At 52.1% G+C, this 25,606-nt stretch overlaps 1 protein-coding gene across 1 annotated transcript; it reads left to right on the plus strand.

The window, feature by feature from the left end:
- Nucleotides 1–710: 710 nt before the first annotated feature.
- On the plus strand, nt 711–25,262 carry LOC144590079 (uncharacterized). Its single transcript, XM_078394947.1, has 3 exons — nt 711–1,162; nt 23,145–23,186; nt 25,196–25,262. Exons 1-3 carry the CDS (start codon nt 945–947, stop codon nt 25,248–25,250), a joined length of 315 nt encoding a protein of 104 aa, XP_078251073.1. The 5' UTR covers nt 711–944; the 3' UTR covers nt 25,251–25,262.
- The last annotated feature ends 344 nt before the right edge of the window (nt 25,263–25,606 follow it).

Consider the following 25,606-nt stretch of genomic DNA (forward strand, 5'->3'; position numbering starts at 1 on the left):
CACAAGCTGGTCACTGCCGTTCCCCTTACTCCCGCAAGCTGACTTCCTCCAATCCTTTACTCCCCCCAAGCTGTCTACCTCCCATTCCGTTTACTTCACCAAGATGGCATCCTCACATCCCTTCCCCCCGCCCCCCTCAGCTGGCATCCTCCCATTTCCTTTCTCCCCCAAACTGGCTCCATCCAATCCCTAATTTCACCAAAGCTGGCTTCATCCCAATCCCTTACTCCTGCAAGCCGTCTTCCTCCCATTCCCAATACTCTCCCAAGCTATCTTCCTCCCATACGTTACTCCCCCAAGCTGGCTATATCCCATCCTTTACTCCCCCAAGCTGTCTTTCTCCCTTCACCTAACCCCCCAAGACGGTTATTTCCCATTCCCCATAATCCCCCAAGCAGGATACCTCCCAACCCGCAATTCCCCTCAAATCCGGCTTCCTCCCATTCCCAATACTTCCCAAAGCTGGCTGCCTCCCATTCCACTTACTTCTTTCCCCTTACACCCCCAAGCTGGCTACCACCCAACCCTTTCCCCACCAAGCTGGTATCTCCCATTCGCATCACACCCCCAAGTTGACTACCTCCCATCCCTTACTCCCGCAAGATGGTACCTCCCATTCCCACTACTCCCCCAAGCTTGCTTCCTCCCATCCTTCCTTCCATCCCTTTATCCCCTAATCTGGCTTCATCCCATCCTCTGTAAAACTGTATAATTGTAAATTTGTCCCTTCCGAATGGAGACGGGACCTTTGTTTGTGGGTGGTGTCTCCGTTCCTGCTGCGGCCTACCATCGGCCAAACACCTGGAGCTGGCGGCCTCCACCCGGGACCACCTGGGCTCTGGTTCACAGAGCCCGCGGACCGACCGGACTCACCATTAGCGGAGCCGGCTGTCTTCGGAGGCTGCGGGAGCGGCTGTGACTCGCCTTCAGCTCGGGCCGCATGGATGCCGACATCGGGAGCTCCGGCAGCTGCAGCGTGTTCACCCGCCCCAGATCGCGGGGCTTGGGTCGGCCCACCGCGGATCGCGGGGCTTGGGTCGGCTCACCGCGGACCTTACACCGTCCGGCGTGGCCTGGAACGTGGCAGCTTCAACAGCCTGTCCGCAGGAGAAGACATCAGGGGAAGAGGAAAGACATCCTGGCCTTCAATCACAGTGAGGAGGTGACTGGAGGAGACTCACTGTGATGGATGTTTCTTTATTTTTGTTGTGTTTTGTGTTGGTTGGGGTTGTGTAATTTGCTTATTTTACTGCTCATATTGTTGGACTGTGGGTGACCAAATCTCATCCAAAAGACTTGTTTTTTGGATGACAAATAAAGATATCCTGAATTCCCATGTTTCCCAACCTGGCGACCTCACATTCACCGAACTCCCCGAAGCTGGCTTCCTCCCACCCCATACTTCCCCAAGCGGGATTCCACTCATTCCCCGTACTCCGTGGAACTAACTACTTCCCAAACCTTACTCTCCCAAGCTGGTAACCACCCATCCCTCACTCCCCCAAGCTGGCTTCCTCCCATCACACTTCACAACCTGGCTGCCCTCCATATCCCTTCCTCACCCTCCGTTAATCCCCCAAGCTGTCTACCACCCGACCATTTCTCACCCAAGCTGTTACCTCCCACTCCCCTTACTCCCCCATGTTGGCTGTCTCCCAATCCCCAATTCGCCTAAGCGGGCTTCGTTCTAGTCACAGTGCTCCCCCAAACTGGCATCCTCCCATCCCTTACCACCGTAAGCTGGCTACCCCCCATCCCTTACTCCCCCAAGCTGGCTACCTCCTATTGCCTTGTTTCCCAACCTGACCACCTCCCATTTCCAGAACTCCCCGAAGCTGGCTTCCTCCCACCCATTGCTTCCCCAAGCCTGATTCCACCCATTGCTTGTAGTCCCCCAAGCTGATTACCTCCCAGCTTGGTGGAGTAAGGTGAATGGGAGGTAGCCAGCCTGGGGGAGTAAGGGATGGGAGGAAGCCAGCTTGCGGGAGTAAGTGGAATGGGCGGTACCAGCTTGGGGGAGAAAGGGTTGGGTGGTAGCCAGCTTGGGGGAGTAAGTGAAATGGGAGGCAGCCATCTTAGGGGGGTAAGGGATGTGAGGATGCCTGCTTGGGACTCAGTGTGGTGGGATGTTGGGGGAGTATTGGGAATGGGAGGATGGCAGCATGAGGGAATAAGGGATGGGAAGTAGCCAGCTTGGAGGAGTAAGGGATGGTAAGTAGCCAGCTACGGGGATTAAGGGATGGTAAGTAGCCAGCTTGGGGGAGTAAGGGATGGGAGGAAACCAGCATAGGAGAAAAACGGATGGAAGGAAAGATGGGAGGAAGCCAGCTTTGGGAGTACGGGGAATGGGCGTTCCCAGCTTGCGGGAGATAGGGATGGGAGGGAGTCAGCCTGGGGGAGTGAGGGGAATGAATGGGAGATGCCAGTTTGGGGAGAAAGGGATGGGTGGTAGCCAGCTTTGGGTAGTAAGGGGAATGGGAGGCAGCCAGCTTGGGGGAGTACTGGGAATGGAAAGAAGCCAGATTTGGGGGAATTACGGGTTCGGAGGTAGCCAGCTTGGAGGATTATGGGGAATGGGGGGTAACCGTCTTGGAGGAGTTAGGTGATGGGAGAAAGCCATCTTAGGGGAGTAAGGCACGGCAGGTAGACAGCTAGTGGGAGTAAGGGATCAGAGATTGCCAACGGGATATTGTGGGGAATGGGAGGAAGCCAGCTTGGGGGAGTAAAGGATGGGAAGTAGCTGGCTTGGGGAAGTAACATATGGGAGGAAGCCAGATTGGGAAATTATTGGGAATGGAAGCAAGACAGCTTGAAGGAGTAAGGGACTGGGAGGAAGCCAGCTTTGGGGAAATTAGGTTTTGGATGGAGCCAGTTTGGAGGAGCAAGGGGAATGGTAGAATGCCAACTGAAGGGAGGGTAAGGGATGTGAGGATGCCAGCTTGGTGGAGTAAAGGGAATGGGAGGTAGCCAGCTTGGGGGAGTATGGGTTTGGAGGAAGCCAGCATGTGGGAGTAAGGGGAATGGGAGGTAACAGATTTGGGAGAGTAGGGTTGGGTGGTAGCGAGCTTTGGGAAGTAAGTGGAATGGGAGGCTGCCCTATTGGGGGGGGGGGGGGTGTTGGGAATGGGAAGAAGCCAGATTTGGGGGAATCACAAGTAGCCAGCTGCGGGGTTTATGGGGAATTGGATGTAGCCGACTTGGGGAAGTTTGGGGATGGGCGAAAGACTGCTTGGGGGAGTAAGGGATGGCAGGTAGCCAGCTAGTGGGAGTAAGGGATTGGTGGTAGCCAGATTGGGGGAGTAAGGGATGGGAGGTAGTCATCTTCATAGAATTAGGGGAATGGAAGTTAGCCAGGTTGGAAGGATGTGAAGCAAATGTCGACAGTTTTGGGCAGTATGCGGTGGGAGGAAGACAGCTTGGGGGAGTAAAAGATGGAGGTAGCCAGCATGGGTGAGTGACCTATGGGACGTTGCCAGCTTGGGGGAGTTAGGGGAATGGGAGGAACCAGCTTGGGGATGAATGGGTTGGGTGGTAGACATCTTGGGGGAGGAAGGGGATTGTGAGGTAGGCAGTTTATAGCCAGCTTGGGGGAGTAACGGTTGGGAGGTGGTGGGGGGGGGGGGGGTAAAGGGTGTGTGGATGCCAGCTTGGGGGAGTAAGGGTGGTGGGAAGTTGGGGTGTATTGGGAATGGGAGGAAGAGAGTTTGTGGGAGTAAGGGATGGGAAGTAGCCAGCTTTGAGGTGTAAGCGGAATCGGAGACAGCCAGGTTGGGGAAAAAAGGAATGGGAGGTAGCCAGATTGGGGGACTAAGCGATGGGAGGTATCCAGCTTGGGGGAGTTCGGGGAATGAAATGTAGCCTGTTTCGGAAATAAAGGGAATGGGTGGTAGCCAGCTTGGGGTAGTAGAGGATGGGAGGTAGCCAACTTCGGTGGAGTAAGAGGAAGAAGAATGGGAGGTAGCCGGCTTGGGTGTGTATTGGGAAAGGGTGGAAGCCAGCATTGGGTGAATTATGGGTTGGTAAGTAGTCAGCTTGGAGGATTATGGGGAATGGGAAGTAACCGTCTTGGGGGAGTTAGGGGATAGGAGAAAGACAGCTTCGGGGAATAAGGGATGGCAGGTAGCCCAGCTTGGGAGAGTAAAGGATAGGTGGTAGCCAGCTTGGGAGAGTAAGGGATGGGAGGTAGCCTGCTTGGGGGAGTAACAAATGGGAGGAAGTAAGTTTGGGGGAGTTCGGGGAATTGGTGGTAGCCATGTTGGGGGGAAAAAGGGAATTGGAGGTCGCCAACCTGAGGGAGTTAGGGGATGTGGGTTAGCCAGCTTAGGGGGTAAGGGATGGGTGGTAGCCAGCTAGTGGGAGTAAGGGATGGTAGTTGGACAGCTTGCTGGATTAAGGGGAATGGCAGGAATACAGCTTGGGTGAGTATTGGGAATGGGATGAAGCCAGCTTGGGTGAGTATTGGGAATGGGATGAAGCCAGCTTGGGTGAGTATTGGGAATGGGATGAAGCCAGCTTGGGGGAGTAAGGTAAATGGGAGTTAGCCAGCTTGGGGGAGTAAGGGGAATGGGAGTTAGCCAGCTTGGGGGAGTATTGGGAATGGGATGAAGCCAGCTTGGGGGAGTAAGGGGAATGGAAGTTAGCCAGCTTGGGGGAGTAAGGGGAATGGGATGAAGCCAGCTTGGGGGAGTAAGGGGAATGGGATGAAGCCAGCTTGGGGGAGTAAGGGGAATGGGAGGAAGCCAGCTTGGGGGAGTAAGGGGAATGGGAGTTAGCCAGCTTGGGGGAGTAAGGGAAATGGGAGTTAGCCAGCATGAGTAGGTTAGGGGGATGGTGCACGTCCACTTGCCGGAGTAAGTGTTGGGAGGTAGACAGCTTGTGGGAGGAAGGGGAGGTAGCCAGATTGTGGGAGTAATGGGGAATGGGAGCTAACTAGCATGGAGGAGTAATGGTTAGGACTAAGGCAGCTTGGTGCAGTAATGGATAGGAGAAATCCTGCTTGGTAGACTAAGGGGAATGGGATGTGCCAGATGGGGGAGGAAGGGGTATGGAGGGAAGCCAGGTTGCCAAGTGTGATGGGAGGAAGCCAGTTTGGGGGAGTAAGGGATGGGAGGTCACCAGCTTGGTTGAGTAAGGGATGGGAGGTCACCAGCTTGGTTGAGTAAGGGATGGGAGGTCACCAGCTTGAGGGAGTACGGGGAATGGGTGGAATCCGGCTTGGGGAAGTAAGGGGTGGGAGTTGGGTCAATGTGAGGTCACCAGGTTGGGAAACATGGGAAAGGTAGGTAGCCAACTTGGGAGAGTAAGCGATGGGAGGTAACCAGCTTGGCGGAGTTATGGGATGTAGGTTGGCCTGCTTAGGGAAGGGATGGGTGGTAACCACCTAGTTGTAGTAAGGGATGGGAGGAAGCCCGCTTGGGGTAGTAACGGTTGGCAGGTAGCCAGCTTGTGGGAGTAAGGGGAATGGGAGATAGCATGCACGGGGGAGTAATGGTTAGGACGTAGCCAGCTTGGGGCAGTAGGGGATGGGAGTAAGCCAGCTGGGGAGAGTAAGGGGAATGAATGGGGTGTTGCCAGCCGGGGGGGGGGGGGGGGGGGTATGGAGGGAAGCCAGGTTGCGAAGTGTGATGGGAGAGTATTGCTTGGGAGGTAGTCCGATGGAGGAGTATGGGGAATGGGTGGAATCCGGCTTGCGAAGTAAAGGATGGGAGGAAGCCAGCTTCGGGGAGTACGTGGAATGGGATGTCGCCAGGTTGGGAGACAAGGGAATGGGAGGTTGCCAGCTTGGGGATGCAAGGGATGGGATGTAGCCAGCTTACGGGGGGGAAAGGATATGAGGATGTAAGCTTGGGGGAGTATTGGGACTGGAAGGAAGCCAGCTTAGGCGAATTAGGCTTTGGGAGACAGCCATCTTGGGGGAGTAAGGGGAAAGGGAGGTTCCAGCTTGGGGGAGAAAGGGGTTGGTTGTAGCCAGCTTGGGCGATTAATGGCTGGGAGGTCGGCTAGCTTGGGGGAGGGGGGTAAGGGATGTGAGGATGTCAGCTTGGGGGGAGTAAGTGGGGTGGGAAGTTGTGTGTGTATTGGGAATGGGAGGAAAACAGCTTGGGGGAGTAAGAGATGGGAAGTGGCCAGCTTGGGGGAGTAAGGGATGGGAAGTGGCCAGCTTGGGGGAGTAAGGGATGGGAGGAAGCCAGGTTGGGAAAAAAGGGAATGGGAGGAAGCCAGGTTGGGAAAAAAGGGAATGGGAGGTAGCCAGCTTGGGGGAGTAGGAAATTCAACGTAGCCAGGTTGGGGGGTAAGGGATTGGAGGTATTCATCTTGGGGTATAGTAAGGGGAATGAATGGGTGGCAGCCAGGTTGGAAGGATAAGTGGAGCGAATGTCGCCAGTTTGTGGCCAGCCAGCTTGGGGGAGTAAGTGGAATGGTAGTCAGCCATATTGGGGGAGTATTGGGAGGAAGCCAGATTTGGGGGAATTCCGGGTTGGGAGGTAGCCATCTTGGGGGAGATAGGGGATGGGAGAAAGACAGCTTGGGGGAGTAAGGGATGACAGATAGCCAGCTAGTAGGAGTAAGGGATGGGATATAGCCAACTTGCGATATTGAGGGAAATGGGAAGAAGCCCGCTTGGGGGAGTAAGTGATGGGAGGTCACCAACTTCGGAGAGTAAGTGTTGGGAGGTAATCAGCTTGGGGGATACAGGGAATGGGTGGAATCAGGCTTGGGTAAGTAAGGGCTGGGAGGAAGCCAGCTTCGGGTAGTTCAGGGAATGGGAGGTTGTCAGCTTGGTAAACAAGAGAATGGGAGGTAACCAGCTTAGAGGGGTAAGGGTTATGAGGATGCCAGCTTGGGGGGTAAGTGGTTTGGGGAGTTGGGGGAGTATTGGGAATGGCAGGAATTCCGCTTGGATTCAAGATTCAAGATATCTTTATTTGTCATCCAAAAAACAAGTTTTTTGGACGAAATTTCGTCACCCACAGTCCAAGAATAAGAGCAATAAAATAAGCAAATTACACAACCCCAACCAACACAAAACCCCCCAAAAAGAAACATCCATCACAGTGAGTCTCCTCCAGTCCCCTCCTCACTGTGATGGAAGGCCAGAATGTCTTTTCTCTTCCCCTGCCGTCTTCTCCTGCGGTCAGGCTGTTGTCGTTGCCATGTTCCAGGCTGCGCCGGACGGTGAAATGTCCGCAACGGGCCGACCCAAGCCCCGCTGCAAGTCGGGGCAGTCGGGGCTCCCGACATTGAAGCCCCCGCCGAGCAGAGAAAATTCCGTGGCCTATTTCAGGCCGCGCCGGACGGTGAAATATCCGCGGCGGGCCGACCCAAGCCCCGCGATCCGGGGCGGGCGAACACGCTGCCGCTGCCGGAGCTCCCGATGTCGGCATCCACGCAGCCCGAGCCTAAGGCGAATCGCAGCCGCTCCCGCAGCCTCCGAAGACGGCCGGCTCCGGTGGTGGTAAGTCCGATCCGCGGGCTCTGCGAACCAGAGCCGTGGAGGCCGCCAGCTCCAGGAGTTGGGCCGATGGTAGGCCGCAGCAGGAACGGAGACACGGCCCAGAACACAAAGGTCGGGTCTCCGTTCGGAAGGGACACATATTTACAATGTTACAGTTCCCCCCCTCCCCCCCCCCCCCCACATACACACATAGTACAAAAACACAAAAACACCACATCACAACTACAATTAAGACAACAAAAACACAAAGACAAATGGACTGCAGGTAAGCCGCAGCTGCTAGGGCAGCGCCGCCATCTTCGGGAGCGGGAGCGGCTGCGACTCGCCTTAGGCTCGGGCCGCGTGGATGCCGAGAAGATAGGGATGGGAAGTGGCCAGCTTGTGGGAGTAAGGGATGGGAGGAAGCCAGCTTATGGGAGACGCGTGAATGGGAGGTAGCCTTGCACGAAAAAGAGAACGGGAGATAGCCAGTTTGGGGAGGAAGGAGTGGGAGGTAGTCAGCTTGGGAAGTTAGGGAATGGGAGTTAGCCATGTTGGAAGGATGTGGAGCGAAAGTCGTCAGTTTGGGGCAGTATGCGGTGGGAGGAAGCCAGCTTGAGTGGGGGAATAATGGATGGGAGGTTACCAGCTTAGAGGGGTAAGGGATCTGAGGATGTCAGCTTGGGGGAGGGAGTAAGTGGGTTGGGAAGTTGGGGGAGTATTAGGAATGGGAAGAAGACCGCTTAAAGGAATTAGGGATGGGAAGTGGCCGGCTTGGGGGAGTAAGGGATGGGAGGAAGCCAGCTGGTGGTAGTCCGTGAATGGGAGGTAGCCAAGTTGGAAAAAAGGGAATGGGAGGTAGTCATCTTTGTGGAGAGGTAGCCAGCTTAGGGAGGGGGGGGGGGGGGTAAAAGATGGGTGGTAACCAGCTAGCAGGAATAGGGATTGGACATAGCCAGATTGGGGCATAGGGCAAGTTCGGGGAATGGGAGTTAGCCAGATTAGAAGTGATGTGAAGCGAAAGTCGACAGTTTGGGGCAGTATGCGATGGGAGGAAGCTAGCTTGGGGGAGTAAGGGATGGCAGGTAGCCGCTAGTGGGAGTAAGGGATGAGATTATAGACAGCTTGGGGATATTGCAATGAAAGGGAGGAGGCAAGCTTTGGGGAGTAAGGGGTGGAGGTAGCCAGCTTGGGGGAGTGTGACGTATGGAGGTTGCCAGCTTGTGGGAGTTTGGATCATGGGAGCTACCGGCTTGGGGATGAATGGGTTGGGTGGTAGACAGCTTGGGGGAATAAGGGAATGTGAGGTAGCCGTCTTGGGGGAGTAACAGATGGGAGGTAGCAGCTTAAGGGGGTTAAGGGGTGTGAGGATGCAGCTAGGGGGAGTAAGGGTGGTGGGAAGCTGGGGGTGTATTTGGAATGGAAGGACGACAGCTTGGGGGAGTAAGGGATGGGAAGCAGCCAGCTTCGGGGTGTAACGGAATGGGAGGCAGCCAGTTGGGATAAAAAGGAATTGGAGGAAGCCAGATTCGGCAAGTAAGGGATAGGAGTTATCCAGCTTGGGGGAGTTCAGGGAATGGATGTAGCCAGATTGGGAAATAAAGGGAATGGGAGGTAGCCAGCTTGGGGAAGTAAACAGATGGAGGCAGCCAGCTTACTGGGGTAAGGGATGTGAGGATGTCAGCTTGGGGAAGTATTGGGACTGGAAGGAAGCCAGGTTAGGGGAATTAGGATTGGAACGCAGCCAGCTTGGAGTAAGGGGGAATGGGAGGTACCAGCTTGCGGGTGAAAGGTTGGGTGGAGTAAGAGGAAGAAGAATGGGAGGCAGCCAGGTTGGGGGTGTATTAGGAATGGGACGAAGCTAGCTTTGGGAGAATTACGGGTTGAGAGGTAGCCAGCTTGGAGGATTATGAGGAATGGGAGATAACCATCTGGGGGAGTTCGTGGATGGGAGAAAGCCAGCTTGGGGAGTAAGGGACGGCAGGTAGCCAGCTTGGAGAGTTAAGGGATGGGAGGTAGTCCGCTTTGGGGAGTAAGCGGTTGGAGGTAGCCCAGCTTGGGGAGTAACAAATGGAGGAAGCCAGCTTGGGGGAGTTCGGAGAATTGGAGGTAGCCATGTGGGGAAAAATGAAATGGGAGGGTAGCCATCCTGGGGAGTTAGGGGGATGTGGGTTAGCAGCTTAGGGGGGTAAGGGATGGGTCATGGCCGGCTAGTGTGTGTAAGGGATGGGAACTGGACAGCTTGCTGGATTAAGGGGAATGTTAGGAATCCAGCTTGGAGAGTATTGGGAATGGGAGGAAGCCAGATTCGGGGAGTAAGTGGAATGGGAGTGAGCCCGCATAATGGCGTTAGGGGATGGGAAGAATCCCGCTTGGGTAGTAAGGGTTAGAAACATAGAAACATAGAAAATAGGTGCAGGAGTAGGCCATTCGGCCCTTCGAGCCTGCACCGCCATTCAATATGATCATGGCTGATCATCCAACTCAATATCCCGTACCTGCCTTCTCTCCATACACCCTGATCCTTTAGCCACAAGGGCCACATCTAACCCCTCTTAAATATAGCCATTGAACTGGCCTCAACTACCTTCTGTGCAGAGAATTCCACAGATTCACCACTCTGTGTGTGAAAAAAAACTTTCCCATCTCGGTCCTAAAAGACTTCCCCTTATACTTAAACTGTGACCTCTTGTTCTGGACTTCCCCAACATGGGGAACAATCTTCCTGCATCTAGCCTGTCCAACCCCTTAAGAATTTTGTAAGTTTCTATAAGATCCCCCCTCAATCTTCTAAATTCCAGCGAGTACAAGCGAGTCTATCCAGTCTTTCTTCATATGAAAGTCTGCCATCCCAGGAATCAATCTGGTGAACCTCTGTACTCCTCTATGGCAAGAATGTCTTTCCTCAGATTAGGAGACCAAAACTGTACACAATACTCCAGGTGTGGTCTCACCAATGCCCTTGGGTAAGGGGTAGCCAGCTTGTGGGAGTAACGAGAATGGAGATAGCCAGCTTGTGGGAGTAACGAGAATGGGAGATAGCCAGCTTGTGGGAGTATGGAGAATGGGAGATAGCCAGCTTGTGGGTGTATGGAGAATGGGAGATAGCCAGCTTGTGGGAGTATGGAGAATGGGAGATAGCCAGCTTGTGGGAGTATGGGGAATGGGAGATAGCCAGCTTGTGGGAGTATGGAGAATGGGAGGTAGCGGAGGTAGCCAGCTTGTGGGAGTATGGAGAATGGGAGATAGCCAGCTTGTGGGAGTATGGAGAATGGGAGGTAGCATGCATGGGGGAGTAATGGTTAGGACTTAGCCAGCTTGGGAGAGCTTGGGATGGGAGGAAGCCAGCTGGGGAGAGTAAGGGGAATGGGATGTTGAGGGTTGAAGGTGAATGGGTGGAATCCGGCTTGGGGAAGTAAGGGATGGGGGGGAAGCCAGCTTCGGGGAGTTCGCGGATGGGAGTCGCCAGGTTAGGAAACAAGGAAATGGGAGGTAGCCAGATTGGGGAGTACGGGAATGTGAGGATGCCAGCTGGAGGAAGTTTTGGGACTGGAAGTAAGCCAGTTTAGGCGAATTTGGCATTTGAAGACAGCTCAGACATGGTGCCCAAAATTGCTCAATATATTCTATCTGCCACCTTACCAGCGCCTTATAGATCCTGAACATTACTTCGCTGTTTTTGTATACAAGCCCTCGAAATAAATACGAGCATTGAGTTTGCTTTCTTTATCACCGATTCGACCTGCAGATTTACTTTTTGGGAGTCCTGCACCAGCACTCCCAAGTCCCTTTGTATCTCTGATTCCTGGATTCTCACCCCATTTAGAAAATAGTCAATGCCTTCATTCCGTGACTCCACACTTTGCAAACTATATTCCTTCTGTCACTTCCCTGCCCTCACTCCATACTAGGATTGCCTTCCTGAAATTACACCAAAACTGCACACGAAACTCCGGCTGATTGCGGCAAAACGGTAAACCGTAGCGCCACAATTTTTGCACCGCCTTAATCACCACGCTGAACGCTGCTGGAAAATGATGTTTTTGTTTGATTCGGACGTGTATTTTTTATGTTACCGAGGTTTTAGTAAAAAAATAAATAAATCAGCCGTTTTTTTCCATTGCCTTCAGCGTGTGACGTCATAATGGCCATGTGACAAGAGTTCGTGCAACCCCCCTCCTACTGATTTATTGAAGGCTTTCAGCGTGACGCTGCTGTGCGTCTGTGCGTATGGGCTCCCCTCTCCTCTCTCCCCTTGCTTCTCTCCTCTCTCCCACACCCGGGAGACCATCACCCCGCTGTCCCCCCCCCCCGGACCTTTCACTAATGCGCTCCCCGCCCCCCCCCCCCCCCGGACCATTCACTAATGCGCTCCCCGCCCCCCCCCCCCCCCCGGACCTGTTGGTGCTGGGGGCAAGAGAGAGTAGGGGAAAGGGGTGTGCTGGGGAAAGGGGGGGTGGGGGATAGTAAGAGTGTGTCTGGGGGAGAGAGAATGGTGGCGGGGTCTGAGAATGGGGACTGGGGAGGGGTACAACAGGGGTCGTCCGGAGGGGGCTTGGTGGTGGGGGGAATAGGGGTACTGGGAAAAGGGGAGGTCGTGGGGAAAGGGGGAGTGTGGGGAGAGTAAGATTAGGGTTGGGGGAGGAGAGAATGGGGGGTGTGGGAATGGGCCCAACGGGAGGAAGCCAGCTTCGGGGAGCGCCGTGAATTGGAGGTTGTCAGGTTGGGAAACAAGGGAATGGGAGGTAGCCAGCTTGGGGGAGTAAGGGATGGGAGATAGCCAGCTTACGGGGGTAAGGGATGTGAGCATGCCAGGTTGGGAGAGTACTGTGGCTGAAATGAAGCCAGCTTAGGCGAATTAGGGATTGGGAGACTGCCAGCTTGGGGGAGAAAGGGTTGGGTGGTAGCCAGCTTGGGGGAATAACGAATGGGAGGTTGCCAGCTTAGAGGGGTAAGGGATGTGAGGATGCCTGCTTGGGCGAGTAAGTGGATTGGGAATTTGTGGGAGTATTGGGAATGGGAGGAAGACCGCTTGGAGAAGTTAGGGATGGGAGGAAGCCCGCTTGTGGGAGTAAGGGATAGGAGGAACCCCGCTTGTGGGAGTCCGGTGAATGGGAGTTAACCAGTTTGGGGGAGTAGGGGATTAGAGGTAGCCAGTTTAGGGGGGGGGGGGTAAGGGATGGGTGGTAGCAACCTAGCGGGAGTAAGGGATTGGACGTGGCCAGATTGGGGGAGTAAGGGATGGGAGGTGGTCAGCTTGGGGGAGTAAGGGATGGCCGGCAGGCCGCTCATGGGAGTAAGGGATGGGATATAGACAGCTTGGGATATTGAGTGGAAAGGGAGGAAAACAGCTTAGGTTAGTAAGTGGTGGAGGTAGGGAGTGACGTATGGGAGAAGTGACGTATGGGAGGTTGCCAGCTTGGGGGAGTTAGGGAAATGGGAGCTACCAGCTTGGGGATGAATGGGTTGGGTGGTAGACAGCTTAGGGGAGGAAGCGGAATGTGAAGTCACCAACTTAGGCGAGTAATAGATGGGAGGCAGCCAGCTTGGGGTGTAACGTTTGGGACGTGGACAGATTGAGGGGGGGGGGGGGGAGGGGTGAGAGGATGCCAGCTTGGGCGAGTAAGGGTGTTGGGATGTTGGGGGTGTATTGGGAATGAGAAGAAGACAGCTTGGGGGAGTAAGGGATGGGAAACAGCCAGCTTCGGGGTGTATGCGGAATGGGAGGCAGCCAGGTTGGGAAAAAAAAGAAATGGGAGTTAGCCAGATTGGGCGAGTAAGGGATGGGAGGTAGCCAGCTAGGGGGAACTGTAACTGTAACATTCTCTCTCCAGAACGGAGACGTGACCTTTGTTCTGTGCCGTGTCTCCGTTCCCGTTGCGGCCTACCACCGGCCATGCACCTGGGACCACCTGGGTCTCTGGTTCGCAGAGCCCACGGCCCGGACTCACCACCTGCGGCGCTGGCTGCCTGCGGATGCTGCGGGAGCGGCTGCGACTCGTCTCCGGAGGCTCCGGCGCGGGCCGCGTGGACGTCGGTAGCCCGCAGGCCCCTGGGTGGGGGCCGACATCGGGAGCTCCAGCAGCGGCAGAGGCAACGTGTTCGCCCGCCCCGAATCGCGGGGCTTGGGTCGGCCCCCCGCGGACCTTTCACCGTCCGGCGGGGGCTTCAATATCGGGAGCCCCGACCGCCCCGACGTGGCAACTCCAACAGCCTGACCTCGGGAGAAGACGGCAGGGAAGAGAAAAGACATTCTGGCCTTCCATCACAGTGAGGAGGGACTGGAGGAGACTCACTGTGATGGATGTTTCTTTTTGTTTGGTGTTAGTTGTGATTGTATGTGTTATTGCATTTTTATTGATTAATCTTATTGGTCTTATTGTTCAACTGCGGGTAATGTTTCATTTTACTACACATTTATGTGTATGTAACAAATAAACCACTATTGACTATTGACTATTGAGTTGGGGGAATGGAATGTAGCCAGGGTGGGTAAAAAGGGAATGGGAGGTAGCCAGCTTATGGGGGTAAGGGATGTCAGGATGTCAGCTTTGGGGACTATTGGGACTGGATGGAAGCCATCTTAGGGGAATTAGGGATTGGGACGCTGCCAGCTTGGAGTAAGGGAAATGTGAGGTACCATCTTGGGTGAGAAAGACTTGGGTGGTAGCCAGCTTGGGGACATAGCGGATGGGAGATTAATGTTGAGCTGTACTGTGGGAGGGGCAGTACTGATGGAGCGCCACACTGTGGGAGGGGCTGTACTAAGGGAGCGCCGTACTGTGGGAGGGGCAGTACTAAGGGAGTGCCACACTGTGGGAGGGGCAGTACTAGGAGCGCCGCACTGTGGGAGGGGCAGTACTAAGGGAGCGCCGCACTGTGGGAGGGGCAGTACTAAGGGAGCACCACACTGTGGGAGGGGCAGTACTAAGGGAGCACCACACTGTGGGAGGGGCAGTACTAAGGGAGCGCCACACTGTGGGAGGGGCAGTACTAGGAGCGCCACACTGTGGGAGGGGCAGTACTAAGGGAGCGCCGTACTGTGGGAGGGGCAGTACTAAGGGAGTGCCACACTGTGGGAGGGGCAGTACTAGGAGCACCACACTGTGGGAGGGGCAGTACTAAGGGAGCGCCACACTGTGGGAGGGGCAGTACTAGGAGCACCACACTGTGGGAGGGGCAGTACTAGGAGCGCCACACTGTGGGAGGGGCAGTACTAGGAGCACCACACTGTGGAAGGGGCAGTACTAGGAGCACCACACTGTGGGAGGGGCAGTACTAAGGGAGCAGTGTGGGCGACACATATCCTTCTGAACCGTTCTTATCCATGTACCTGCCCAAATGTTCTTTGCCAATGTGGTTATAGTCCCGACCTGAACTAACCACTCGGACAGTCGCCCAATATACCGACCACCCTCTGTGTACAAACATTGTCCGTACGGTTCGTAATCATTTGTCTTTTTGCACAATTACCAACTGCTCCCTTGTTCTTGATACCATTACTCAAAAAAATACACAAAAAAATACTCTGCCCATCTAACTTATCTATTTCTCTCCTGATTTTGTACACCAGCTGTCATCCTCCTGCGCTCTATGCAATACAACCCGCGCCGTCGAAAACGTTCCCTTTAAGTCCTACCTCTTGGCATGATATTAAAAAGAGATAGGTATTGATCAGGTGAGGGGAGGGGGGATAAAGTTGATGGAGGGGGGAAGGAGTGTGTGACTGGGGTTCTTTAAAACAACCTTAACTCAATTTCAGTTAATGTAGGGGGGGTTTTGGGGAGCTTTTAAGTGGGGGTTATCTTTAACAGCTCAGCAGCAAATAAAATCTTTATACAAAAACTCTTGTTTGTTTGTTCCGGACTACAGCCAAAACGGTACACGTTAGCACGACAATTTTAAGCCCACCTTACCATCGTCCGGTGGTCTTATTGGAAGACGTTTCATCGAAATAGGTGTTATATTTTTTTAAGTTATTCACATTTTAAAGTTTAAATCTGTCTCCTTGGGAGGAGGGGGGAGGGAGGAAAGGAGAGGGGGGGAGAGAGGAGAGGGGGGAGAGAGGAGAGGGGGCGAGGGAGGAGAGGGGGAGAGGGGGGAGGGAGGAAAGGAGAGGGGGGGAGAGAGGAGAGGGGGGAAGAGAGGAGAGGGGGAGAGAGGAGAGGGGGGAGAGAGGAGAGGGGGAGGGAGGAGAGGGGTGTGAGGGAGGAGTGGGGGTCAAGGAGAGGAGGGGGAGAGCAGGGGGGGAGAGAAGAGAGGAGAGGGGGGAGAGGAGAGGGGGAGAGGAGAGGGGGAGAGGAGAGAGGGTGGGAGAGAGAGGGGGAGAGGAGAGGGGAGAGGAGAGAGGGCGGGAGAGAGAGGGGGGAGAGGAGAGGGGGAGAGGAGAGGGGGAGAGGAGAGAGGGTGGGAGAGAGAGAGAGAGAGGGTGGGAGAGAGAGGGGGGAGAGGAGAGGGGAGAGGAGAGGGGAGAGGAGAGAGGGCGGGAGAGAGAGGGGGGAGAGGAGAGGGGAGAGGAGAGGGTGGGAGAGGAGGAGGGAGTAGAGGGGGGCAGAGGAGAGGGGGGAAAGGAGAGGGGGGAGAGGAGAGGTGGGGGGAAAGGAGGGGGGGGGGAAGAGGTGATCGGGCGCTGCGCGAATGCGGGAGGAGTTTGGGCCCAGCTGGTCCGCTTGGTCTAATCAGTCTGATAGGTGGGCCTAAAAATGTTGTGCTATCTAGTACAGTTTTGGCTGAAGTTCAGTCACAAATAAACAAACAAACAAGAGTTTTTGTATATAGATAGATGACTGTATGGTAACTCAAATTTCACTGTACATGTGACAATAAATTGGATCTTGAATCTTGAATCCTGAATCTAGTACGTGCCTCAACTCCGGCAGCTCGTTCCATACACCCACCACCCTCTCTGTGAAAACGTTACTGCTCAGTTTCCTATTAAATCTTTTCCCCTCTCCTTAAACTTATGTTCTCTGGTTTGTGATTCCCCTACTCTGGGCAAGAGACTTTGTGCGACTACCCTATCGTTTCTTCTCATGATTTTGTACACGTCTATATGATCACCCCTCATCCTCCTGCGCTGCAAGGAATAGAGTCCCAGCCTGCTCAACTTCTCCCTGTAGCTCAGGCCCTCGAGTCCTGGCAAAATCCTCATAAATCTTCTGTGCACCCTTTCCATCTTGACATCTTTCCTATGTCATGGTGCCCAGAACTGGACACAACCCTCTCAATGCTGCCTCACCAACGTCTGATACAACTAAATCATGACCTTCCAACTTTTATACTCAATACTCTGAATGATGAAAGCCAATGTGCCAAAAAGCCGTTTTGACCGCCCGATCTGCCTGTGATGTCACTTTCAACAAACTATGTATCTGCACTCCTAGATTGTCTGCTTTCCAACACTCCCCAGAGCCTTAACATTCACTGTGTAGGTCTTGCCCATGTTTGACTTTCCAAAATGCAACACCTCACATTTCTCAGTGTTAAATTCCATCAAGTATTTCTCAGCCCACATGGCCAACTGATCAAGATCCTGCTGCAATTTGAGTTGTGATGGTGGGTGGGTTTATTGGCTGTTTTGAATTGCCCTCAGGGTGTGCGTGTGCTGGGGGGGTGTTGGTGTGAATGTGGGGAGAGTGAAGTGGGTGAATGTGGGATCAGTGTAGATGGGTGTGTGGGTGGTCACTGCACGGCTGGAGGCACTGCCACTGTGCTGTATGACTGAGAGCATCTCTCCCTCCCACCACCAACATCACAGAATCCAGTCCATTCCCCACTCCGTATCAGTCAGCTACTGCCTTGCTGTGGTTCTCAGCTCTCCCTCAGTGGCAGGCACACCATGGAATCAGAGCCTCCACCTTACCATCCACGGTAATGATACAGCCCTGCAATCTCTCGAACCCCGCTCGACCACCCTCTGATACAGAGGTATCCACTTGGCATGCAGTCTGCTGCTCTTCCTTGGGTGCTTGCTGTTGGGATCAGCCAGCCACTGAGCCGCTATCATGGCTTTGCCCACGTTGATGGAGTCTCCACCCTTCATCCCCTCATTTATCGAATATTGTGCCGAACCTGATGCCAAATTAAACCAATCCCCCCTGCATGCACATAATCCATATCCCTCCATCCCCTGCATATCCATGAGCCTGTCTAAAGCCTTTTAAATCCCACTATCATATCTGCCTCTACCATCACTCCCAACAGCACATTCCAGGCACTCCCCACTTTATGTTGTAAAAACTAAATTTTCCCCTTATATTCAACCTCCCAAAATGCAATTCCGCATATTTGCCCGGGTAAACACTGCCTGCCATTTCTCCGCTCACATCTGTAACTAAGTTATATATACATTTGAGTCTTTTTTTCACTGTCCCTGAGCACCAATTTGTGCATCATCTGCACATTTACTGGCCAACTAATTTTCATCGCTATCATTAATATATATACTGTTAAAATAGGTGCCAGCACTAATCCCTGTGGAACTCCACTGGTTATGGGCCTCCAGTCAGAATAACATCCTTTCGCCACAGCCCTGTGTCTTCCCTGGGTGAGCCAGTCTGAATCAAACTATCACTGGTCATCTATTGTATATATTGTACGTGTTTATAGTATGATGTTCATAATGCATAGGAGCAGAATGAGGCTATTCAGCCCATCGAGTCTACTCTGCCATTCAATCCTGGCTGATCTATCTTTCCTCTCAACCCCATTCTCCTGCCTTCTCCCCATAACCTTTGTCGGAGCCATGTGTATTTGCTAGCTGTCTTAGCATATTATATTCTTTTGTATCCTATTTTTGGGGGTTGTCGTCAGATGAATACTAGGCTTACATACATGGGCATATGTGCATATATGGACTGGGAGGAGCCAGGGGAGGGGCCAGAATTATAATTGGGAAGACAGCGATGTTATGCGATAGACACGAGAGGAGCTGTGGTGGGATACAATTCTTACCAAGTCAATGACTAGAGATATACTAATCTGTTTGTATAACTACTTCAATAAACGACTAATTAAACTGAAACGTCATGAAGATTTCTGTCGTTGTTTGCGTCAAGAATGTTCACTCCACTCCTTTCGTAAAAGTGGTAAGCTTAAGGACTTTATTGGGAAGGACTAAGTTGCTGCTACAACCTTTGACGCCCGGACTAATCAAGAATCTTGATTAGGTTGAAGGAGCCGAGAGAGGGAAGAAGGTCCAGAAGAGGCTCATGAGAGTTATCCGGGGGGTGATTGGGTTAACCCGTGATGTGTGTTTGAAAGCTGTTTGTCAGAGGGTGGTGAACCTGTGGAATTCTTTGCTGGCTGTGGAGGCTAAGTTATTGGGTATTAGAGAAGAGAGTCTAAAACTAAAGGGCATACGTTGACGCAGAGAGGGAAAAGATTTAAAAGGGATACAAGGGGCAACTGCTTCCCCATACAGAGGGCTGTGTACATATGGAGCTGTCAGATGCCATGGTAGAAGCAGCTACAATTATGACATTTGAAAGCCACTGACAGCTACATAGAAGGGGGTGTTTGAAGGGATAGACAGAGTGCTGGAGTAACTCAGCATCTGCAGTTCCTTGATAGACACAAAAAGTTGGAGTAACTCAGCGGGACAGGCAGCATCTTTGGAGAGAAGGAATGGGTGACGTTTCAGGTCGAGTCCCTTCTTCAGACTGGTTAGGGATAATGGAAACGAGAGATATAGATAGCGATGTGGAGAGATACAGAAGAATGAATGAATGATTGACAATAGACAATAGACAATAGACAATAGGTGCAGGAGTAGGCCATTCAGCCCTTCGAGCCAGCACCGCCATTCAATGCGATCATGGCTGATCACTATCAATCAGTACCCCGTTCCTGCCTTCTCCCCATACCCCCTCACTCCGCTATCCTTAAGAGCTCTATCCAGCTCTCTCTTGAAAGCATCCAACGAACTGGCCTCCACTGCCTTCTGAGGCAGAGAATTCCACACCTTCACCACCCTCTGACTGAAAAAGTTCTTCCTCATCTCCGTTCTAAATGGCCTACCCCTTATTCTCAAACTGTGGCCCCTTGTTCTGGACTCCCCCAACATTGGGAACATGTTATCTGCCTCTAATGTGTCCAATCCCCTAATTATCTTATATGTTTCAATAAGATCCCCCCTTGAATGAAACAATGAATGCAAAAAAGATATGCAGTTCCTTGTTTCTATCAAGGGTTGAGGGGATATGGGCCTGGTACAGGCAAGCTGTGGCTGGATAGTATGCAAAATAAAATATTTCATTGCATCTCGGTACACGTGACAGCAATAACAGAACTAAACTAAACCAATTGTCTCGATCAGGCTGCCATGAGGAACTTTATCAGGATGCATCTCTGCTTGGCTTGGGAACAACTCCATCCAAGACCACGAATTGTGGACGCAACCCAGACCATCACACAAACCAACCTCCCTTGTATTGACTCTATTTATATCTCATGCTGCCTCGGCAAGGCCAGCAGCATAATCAAGGACATCACACCTTAGCCACTACCTCTTCTGTCCTCAGGCAAAAGGTATTAAATGTGAAAACGCACACCTGCCGATTCAGGGACAGTTTCTTCACAGCTGTTATCTGGAAAGTGAACTATCCTATCACAGCCAGAGAGCAGTTCTGAACTACTCTCTATCTGTTATGGTAACCCCCAGATTTCACTGACACTAATGTCCATGAAGCCGGAATTAAGAACAGAGTTAGGCCATTTGGCCCATCGAGTCGACTCTGCCATTTATTCATGACCGATCTATCTTTCCCTCACAACCCATTCTTCAGCCTTCTCTCTGTAACCTTTGACACCCTTACTGACCAGGTCAGCAGCAACATTCACTGACACTCTTGTCCATGAATCCGGAATTACGAGCAGAGTTCGGCCATTTGGCCCATCGAGTCTACTGTGCCATTCAATCATGACCGAACTATCTTTCCCTCTCAACCCATTCTCCTGCCTTCTCTCTGCACCCTTTGACCCCCTTACTAGTCAAGAACCTGTCAACCTCTGCTTTGAAAATACCCAATGACGGCCTGCACAGCTGTCTATGGTGATGAATTCCACAGATTCACCACCGTCTGGCGAAAGATATTTCACCTCATCTCCATTCTTATGGTCCGTCCTTTCATTCTGAGGCTGTGCCCTCTGGTCCCAGACTCTGCCACTAGTGGAAACATTCTCTCCACATGCACTCTATGTAAGCCATGTCTACTGGTCACTGCAAACCTCCCATGGCCTCTGCATTGTCCTCCACTACCTCCCCCCCCCCCCCTCACCCCAACCACACACACTGAACTACAAACAATTAACCCCTTCAAAACCTTTACACATTTCTGGATTTCTTTATGAGGAAAGCCCTTTCAGTCCTTCCAGTCTGTGCAATCGTATTGGCCCACAAAGTTTACCTGTGGCCCAGGATGGGCTACCAGAGTGACCGATCACCCCGTGGGGCAGGGGATGTGGGAGGAGTGCCAGGGGAACCCACGGACACAGGAAGAGCATATAAACTGCACACGGATTAGAGCTGGCAGACAGCAGCACTAACTGCTGCTCCACTGTACCCTCTACTTGGTTTTCTTTCTTCCAGCCTGTTTCATCTGCTTTGCAGACTCATTTACTGAAGGCACCCAGCGGTCCTGAATCATTGTGGGTTTCCCTTCACCCTGCCAATCCAGCTCTGAGCCTGACCATTCAGTTTGGCTGCCCTGCCCCAGGAATCCAAGTCCTTCCTCTTGCATCAGTTGTGGGTCACACATTCACCTGCACCCCCTCCTGTCTCCATCCATGGCACCAGGAGAGGTCCAGACATACATAACCAATACAAGACAAGTTTTGAAATGATTTTTTATTGCTTAAAAGCCACAAAGCAAAGCATAGCTCGCATTTGCTGAACCCCTGGAGTTTCAATCTGTCTATCACACCACTTCTTTGCCTGTTTGTGTGGTGTCCTTCCTCTGCTTGTACATATGTTTCCTCTAGGTCTCTCCCCATAATAATTTTGAGAACATTGAAAGGTGCATGTCCATGTAGTGACGATGTGTGATGTGAGCACAGGTCACAGCTGAGTCTCCAATAAAGAATATTACCTTCAGGTGATAACTGCAGTGAGAATTTAGCAGCTCGACAGGACTAACACATGAACACCTCCAACTTTCTCTCTTTCCCTCTTTCAACCTGCCTCTTTTTCCTGTTTATCCATCCACCAGAGTGTCTCTGGCAGTCTCTGTTCTTCCATCCCTTTCCATCCCCTGTCCCGCTGAGCATTTGCAGAATCGTAGCGTGCTGTGCAGTTGATTGGCTGTGAGCTCTGTACGGTTACTTGAGATACAATAGTGCTTCAGTAATAATCTGCGGGCAAAAGAAAGTGGTGAAAACCTTTCTGGGAAAGGAGCTGGAGTGAGGGTGACCAACAGTCGGTGAAGGGTCACCCCTCACTCACTCACTGTGCAAACCCCCCATTAACTCAGACTATCACCCCAACCCACTGGCAGGCCCTTGTCCTTGTCAACCCAAACCCTACTACCTCTCCCCCCCCCCTCCCCCCCATTCACTGACGACCACCGCCCCATCCACCCATTCATCCTCTGGGGCTCTGTCACTCCAGGTCTGTCCCTGCCCAAGAATAGATGGGAAAACCATGCTGCTAGGGGAAGTGAGCAGGTTAGGCAGCATCTGTGGAGGGAAGGCACAGTGGACAGGACTAAATAATCTAGAAATAATTTACCAGAATTTTTCATGGCTTGATGGCCTGAGTTAGAGAGAGTGATGTGTTTTGGGTGTTTAAAATCATGAGGAGAGTGAATAGAGTCTTTTATCCAGGATAGACAATCAAAAGTCAGAGGTCCTAGATTTAAGGAGAAAGGGGCAAGATGTAATAGGAACCTGAAGACCACTTTTTTCAATCAGAGGATGTTGGGTCATGGAATTAGGTGCCAGTGGAGATCATTCTTGCAGGAACTATAACAGCATTTAAAAGACTCTTGAACAGGCACATGGATATGAAAGACATTGAGGGATATGGGCCAAACACAGGCAAATGGAACTTGCTTATATGAGGCATTTTGGTCGGTGTGGACAGGTTAGGCCGAAGCAGCTGTATCCATGCTGTAAGAGATAGATTGTAGGAAATGTTTCCCAATGGTACATGTGTCTAGGGACAGAGGGTGTTGGTCTAAGGAGGATCCGAGGAAGACCTTTATCCATTCAGAGGGTGATTGGAATCTGGAATGATCTCCTTGAAGGGATGGTGGAGGCAGAAATTTTCAGTGTTGAAGAAACATTTGCATGAGCTCCTGAATTACCAAGACTGAGTAGGGTGCGGACCAAGTGGTTGGAGTTGGATACCTAATGGTCAGCATGGACACAATGGACTGAGGGTTCTGTGTTGCATGATGTGGCCATAACCCTTGCATTTCTCTTTGCCACTCTTTCTTCTCTTCTCTATTTCCCTCTCCTTCCTCCCGGTCTACCTATCTGCCTCCCTCACACTCTCCCCCCAAACTATCTCTCCCCTGTACCCCTCTCACCTCACTCTGCCTTCCAGTTCTCTGTTTCACTTCTCTCACTCACTTCCTGTTCCACCCATTGTCCTGTCACCAACATCACTTCTCCCCACTAGCGCTTAGTTGCAGACACCTTCTCTGGATCGAGTGTTCGCTTTTATACTCAGGACTTGATACTCACTTTATTTCCATTTACGTTTCCCCAGATTATTTGCTGTGAACAGAGAGCGGAAAGATAAGGTTACCAGGTACGGACGGATCTAAGTTAGGACATCAGGAGCAGAAATAAGGAGAGATTATCAACTACTGAACCGTGGAGAGGGAGAGCCAGGCACAGGGTGGGAACAAGTCCCACATCCCCTCCCCCTCTGGAATTCCAGATTGGATTTGAGAATCGGTGAATGACAGGAGTCCACTCAGCCCATCAGGCTTGTTCCAGCTTGATGGTGGAGCTCCTTGCTGAGTCTCACTCCCCATTCCTCCCCACAGTCCAGACTTTCTCCAGTTCCCTTTACCCAATGCTGTGAATCTACTGAGCTCCATTCAGGCAGCACATCCCAGATCACTGGAGTTCCTCGCCTGAAACATCTCTGCTGTTGTCAATCCCCTTCCCCCCCCCCCCCCCCCCGTATCTTCTGCTCTCCCTCTCTCCTGCCATCCTCCATCTATTCAATCTCTGAGAGGGCTTTCAGGGGTTTGATGAAGTCCTACCCTCAAGGCTGTGTGAAACTGGGCCAGAGGGGGTTAAAGATTGGGTAGCAGCATGGACCGGCAGCTGAGAGTGGGGGATAATTGTATTTCAGACTGTAGGCAATGGAAACATCAAATTCATATCAAATCCAGTAAAAATTTGTGTTTCAATGAGATCACCTCTCATTCTTGGAACTAGAGTTTAGACCAAGTTTGTTCGTTCTCTCTACAGAGGAGCAGCCAGACCCCATCCCAACCCACCATTCAACCTGGTAAAGCAATGCGGCTCACCCTCCATTGAGGGTAATCTTTCCTCAGGCAGGTACAGCAGATCTGTACATATTCCAGATCCTGTCTCACCAGTGCCCCATATAATTGGAGCAATCCTCTTAAAATAAAGCTCAACACACAACAAATAGCTCACTACCCTACATGTGAACTTTCAGTGGTTGGTGTGCAAGAACCCCATACTTGGACCTCTCCCAACACCAACACCGTTCATTTTCCCACCATTTAAAATTCTCCACCTTTCTCCACATTATTTTCCATCCGCCATGTTCTGCCCGATGTCTCTGCATAATCCTGGCTTGGTATCGTCAGCTACCTTGGATACATCATGTAGTGAGCTGGTGCAGGATCCTGACCCCAAACAGGCACCATCCCTCTGCCTCCACTGATGCTGAGTTCCTCCAGCAGTTTGTGTTTTGCTTGGACATATCCAACCTGATCTTCTAATACAATTCAGGGATATCAATTGTGAGCAGCTGGGCCCAGCATTAATCCAGCATCATTCCTGGTCACAGCCACCCAGTCCAAAAAATGACCCATTTTATCCCACTCCATCTTCTCTCAGTTGACCAAGTCCTGGCTCGTATATTATCCTCATGGCCGAGCATGTAAATTTTGTTTAATAACCTCCTATACTCCACTTTATTAAAGGCCTCTGAGTCCAAATACATATCAACTGGGTCCTCTTTTTCATTCCTGCCTGTTGCAACTTCGAAAGACATTAAGGTTTCAGGTTGGGACACTTCTTTGGACTGATTTTGGGGGTGGGTGGGGTGGGAAGGAAGTTGGATGAGAGGAGGGGCAGGACAAAGCCTATGAGTCACGGGTGGACACAGACAAAGGTTTTTTGATCAGCGAATGGTTGAACAAAGTCCAGAGGGTGAGTTGAAAATTGTGAAGCTAGAGGAAGGAATGTAGTTGGAAGGAAATGGGTGAGAGAGAAATGGTTATGAGTCCAGGTGTAGCACAGGGAAGAGAGATGGACTGGGGGGAAGGAAGGGGGGAAGAAGGTGGGGGAGTTTGGTAAGTTACCCAAATTGGAGAATTAAATGTCCATATTATTAGGTTGTAAGCGACCCGTGGAATTTGAGGCACTGTTCCTCTAGTTTGTGTCTGGCCTCACTCTGGCAATGGAGGAAGCACAGGACAGAAAAGTCAGTGTTGGAATGGGAAGGGGGTTTAATGTGGTTAGTAACTGGGAAATCCAGTCATCTTTGGTGGGTCGAGCTCAAGTGTCCGGCAAAACAGTCGCTGAATCTATGCTTTGTGTCACCGATAGAATGAAGGCCACATCCGGAACACCTGGAACATCTGGAAGGTTAGATCGCATGTGATCTAAGGAGAGATAGCTGGATGGATAGAAAATTGGCTTCATGAAAGGAAGCAGAGGCTGATGGTGGAAGGTTTCTTTTCACAGACTCGAGGCCTGTGACTTTGGTGGTGGGCCCATTGCTGTTTGTCATCTATATCATTGATTTGGATGGGAATGTACATGATTAGCAAGTTTGCAGATAACACGAAAGTGGGTGGTATTTTAGATAGTTAAGATGGAGCTTAACTACAGCGCCTTCGAGAGCGAGTTGGCAAGCTCGCACCTGTGCCGACGTCCCGCCATGGTACATTCCGCCTGTTCATGCCATCGGCCCTCCGGGACTGCACCCATGTGTTCCTGCGCCGTGACACCCACCGG

This window comes from Rhinoraja longicauda, unplaced genomic scaffold, assembly GCF_053455715.1.
Source record: "Rhinoraja longicauda isolate Sanriku21f unplaced genomic scaffold, sRhiLon1.1 Scf000121, whole genome shotgun sequence".
NCBI lineage: Eukaryota > Metazoa > Chordata > Chondrichthyes > Rajiformes > Arhynchobatidae > Rhinoraja > Rhinoraja longicauda.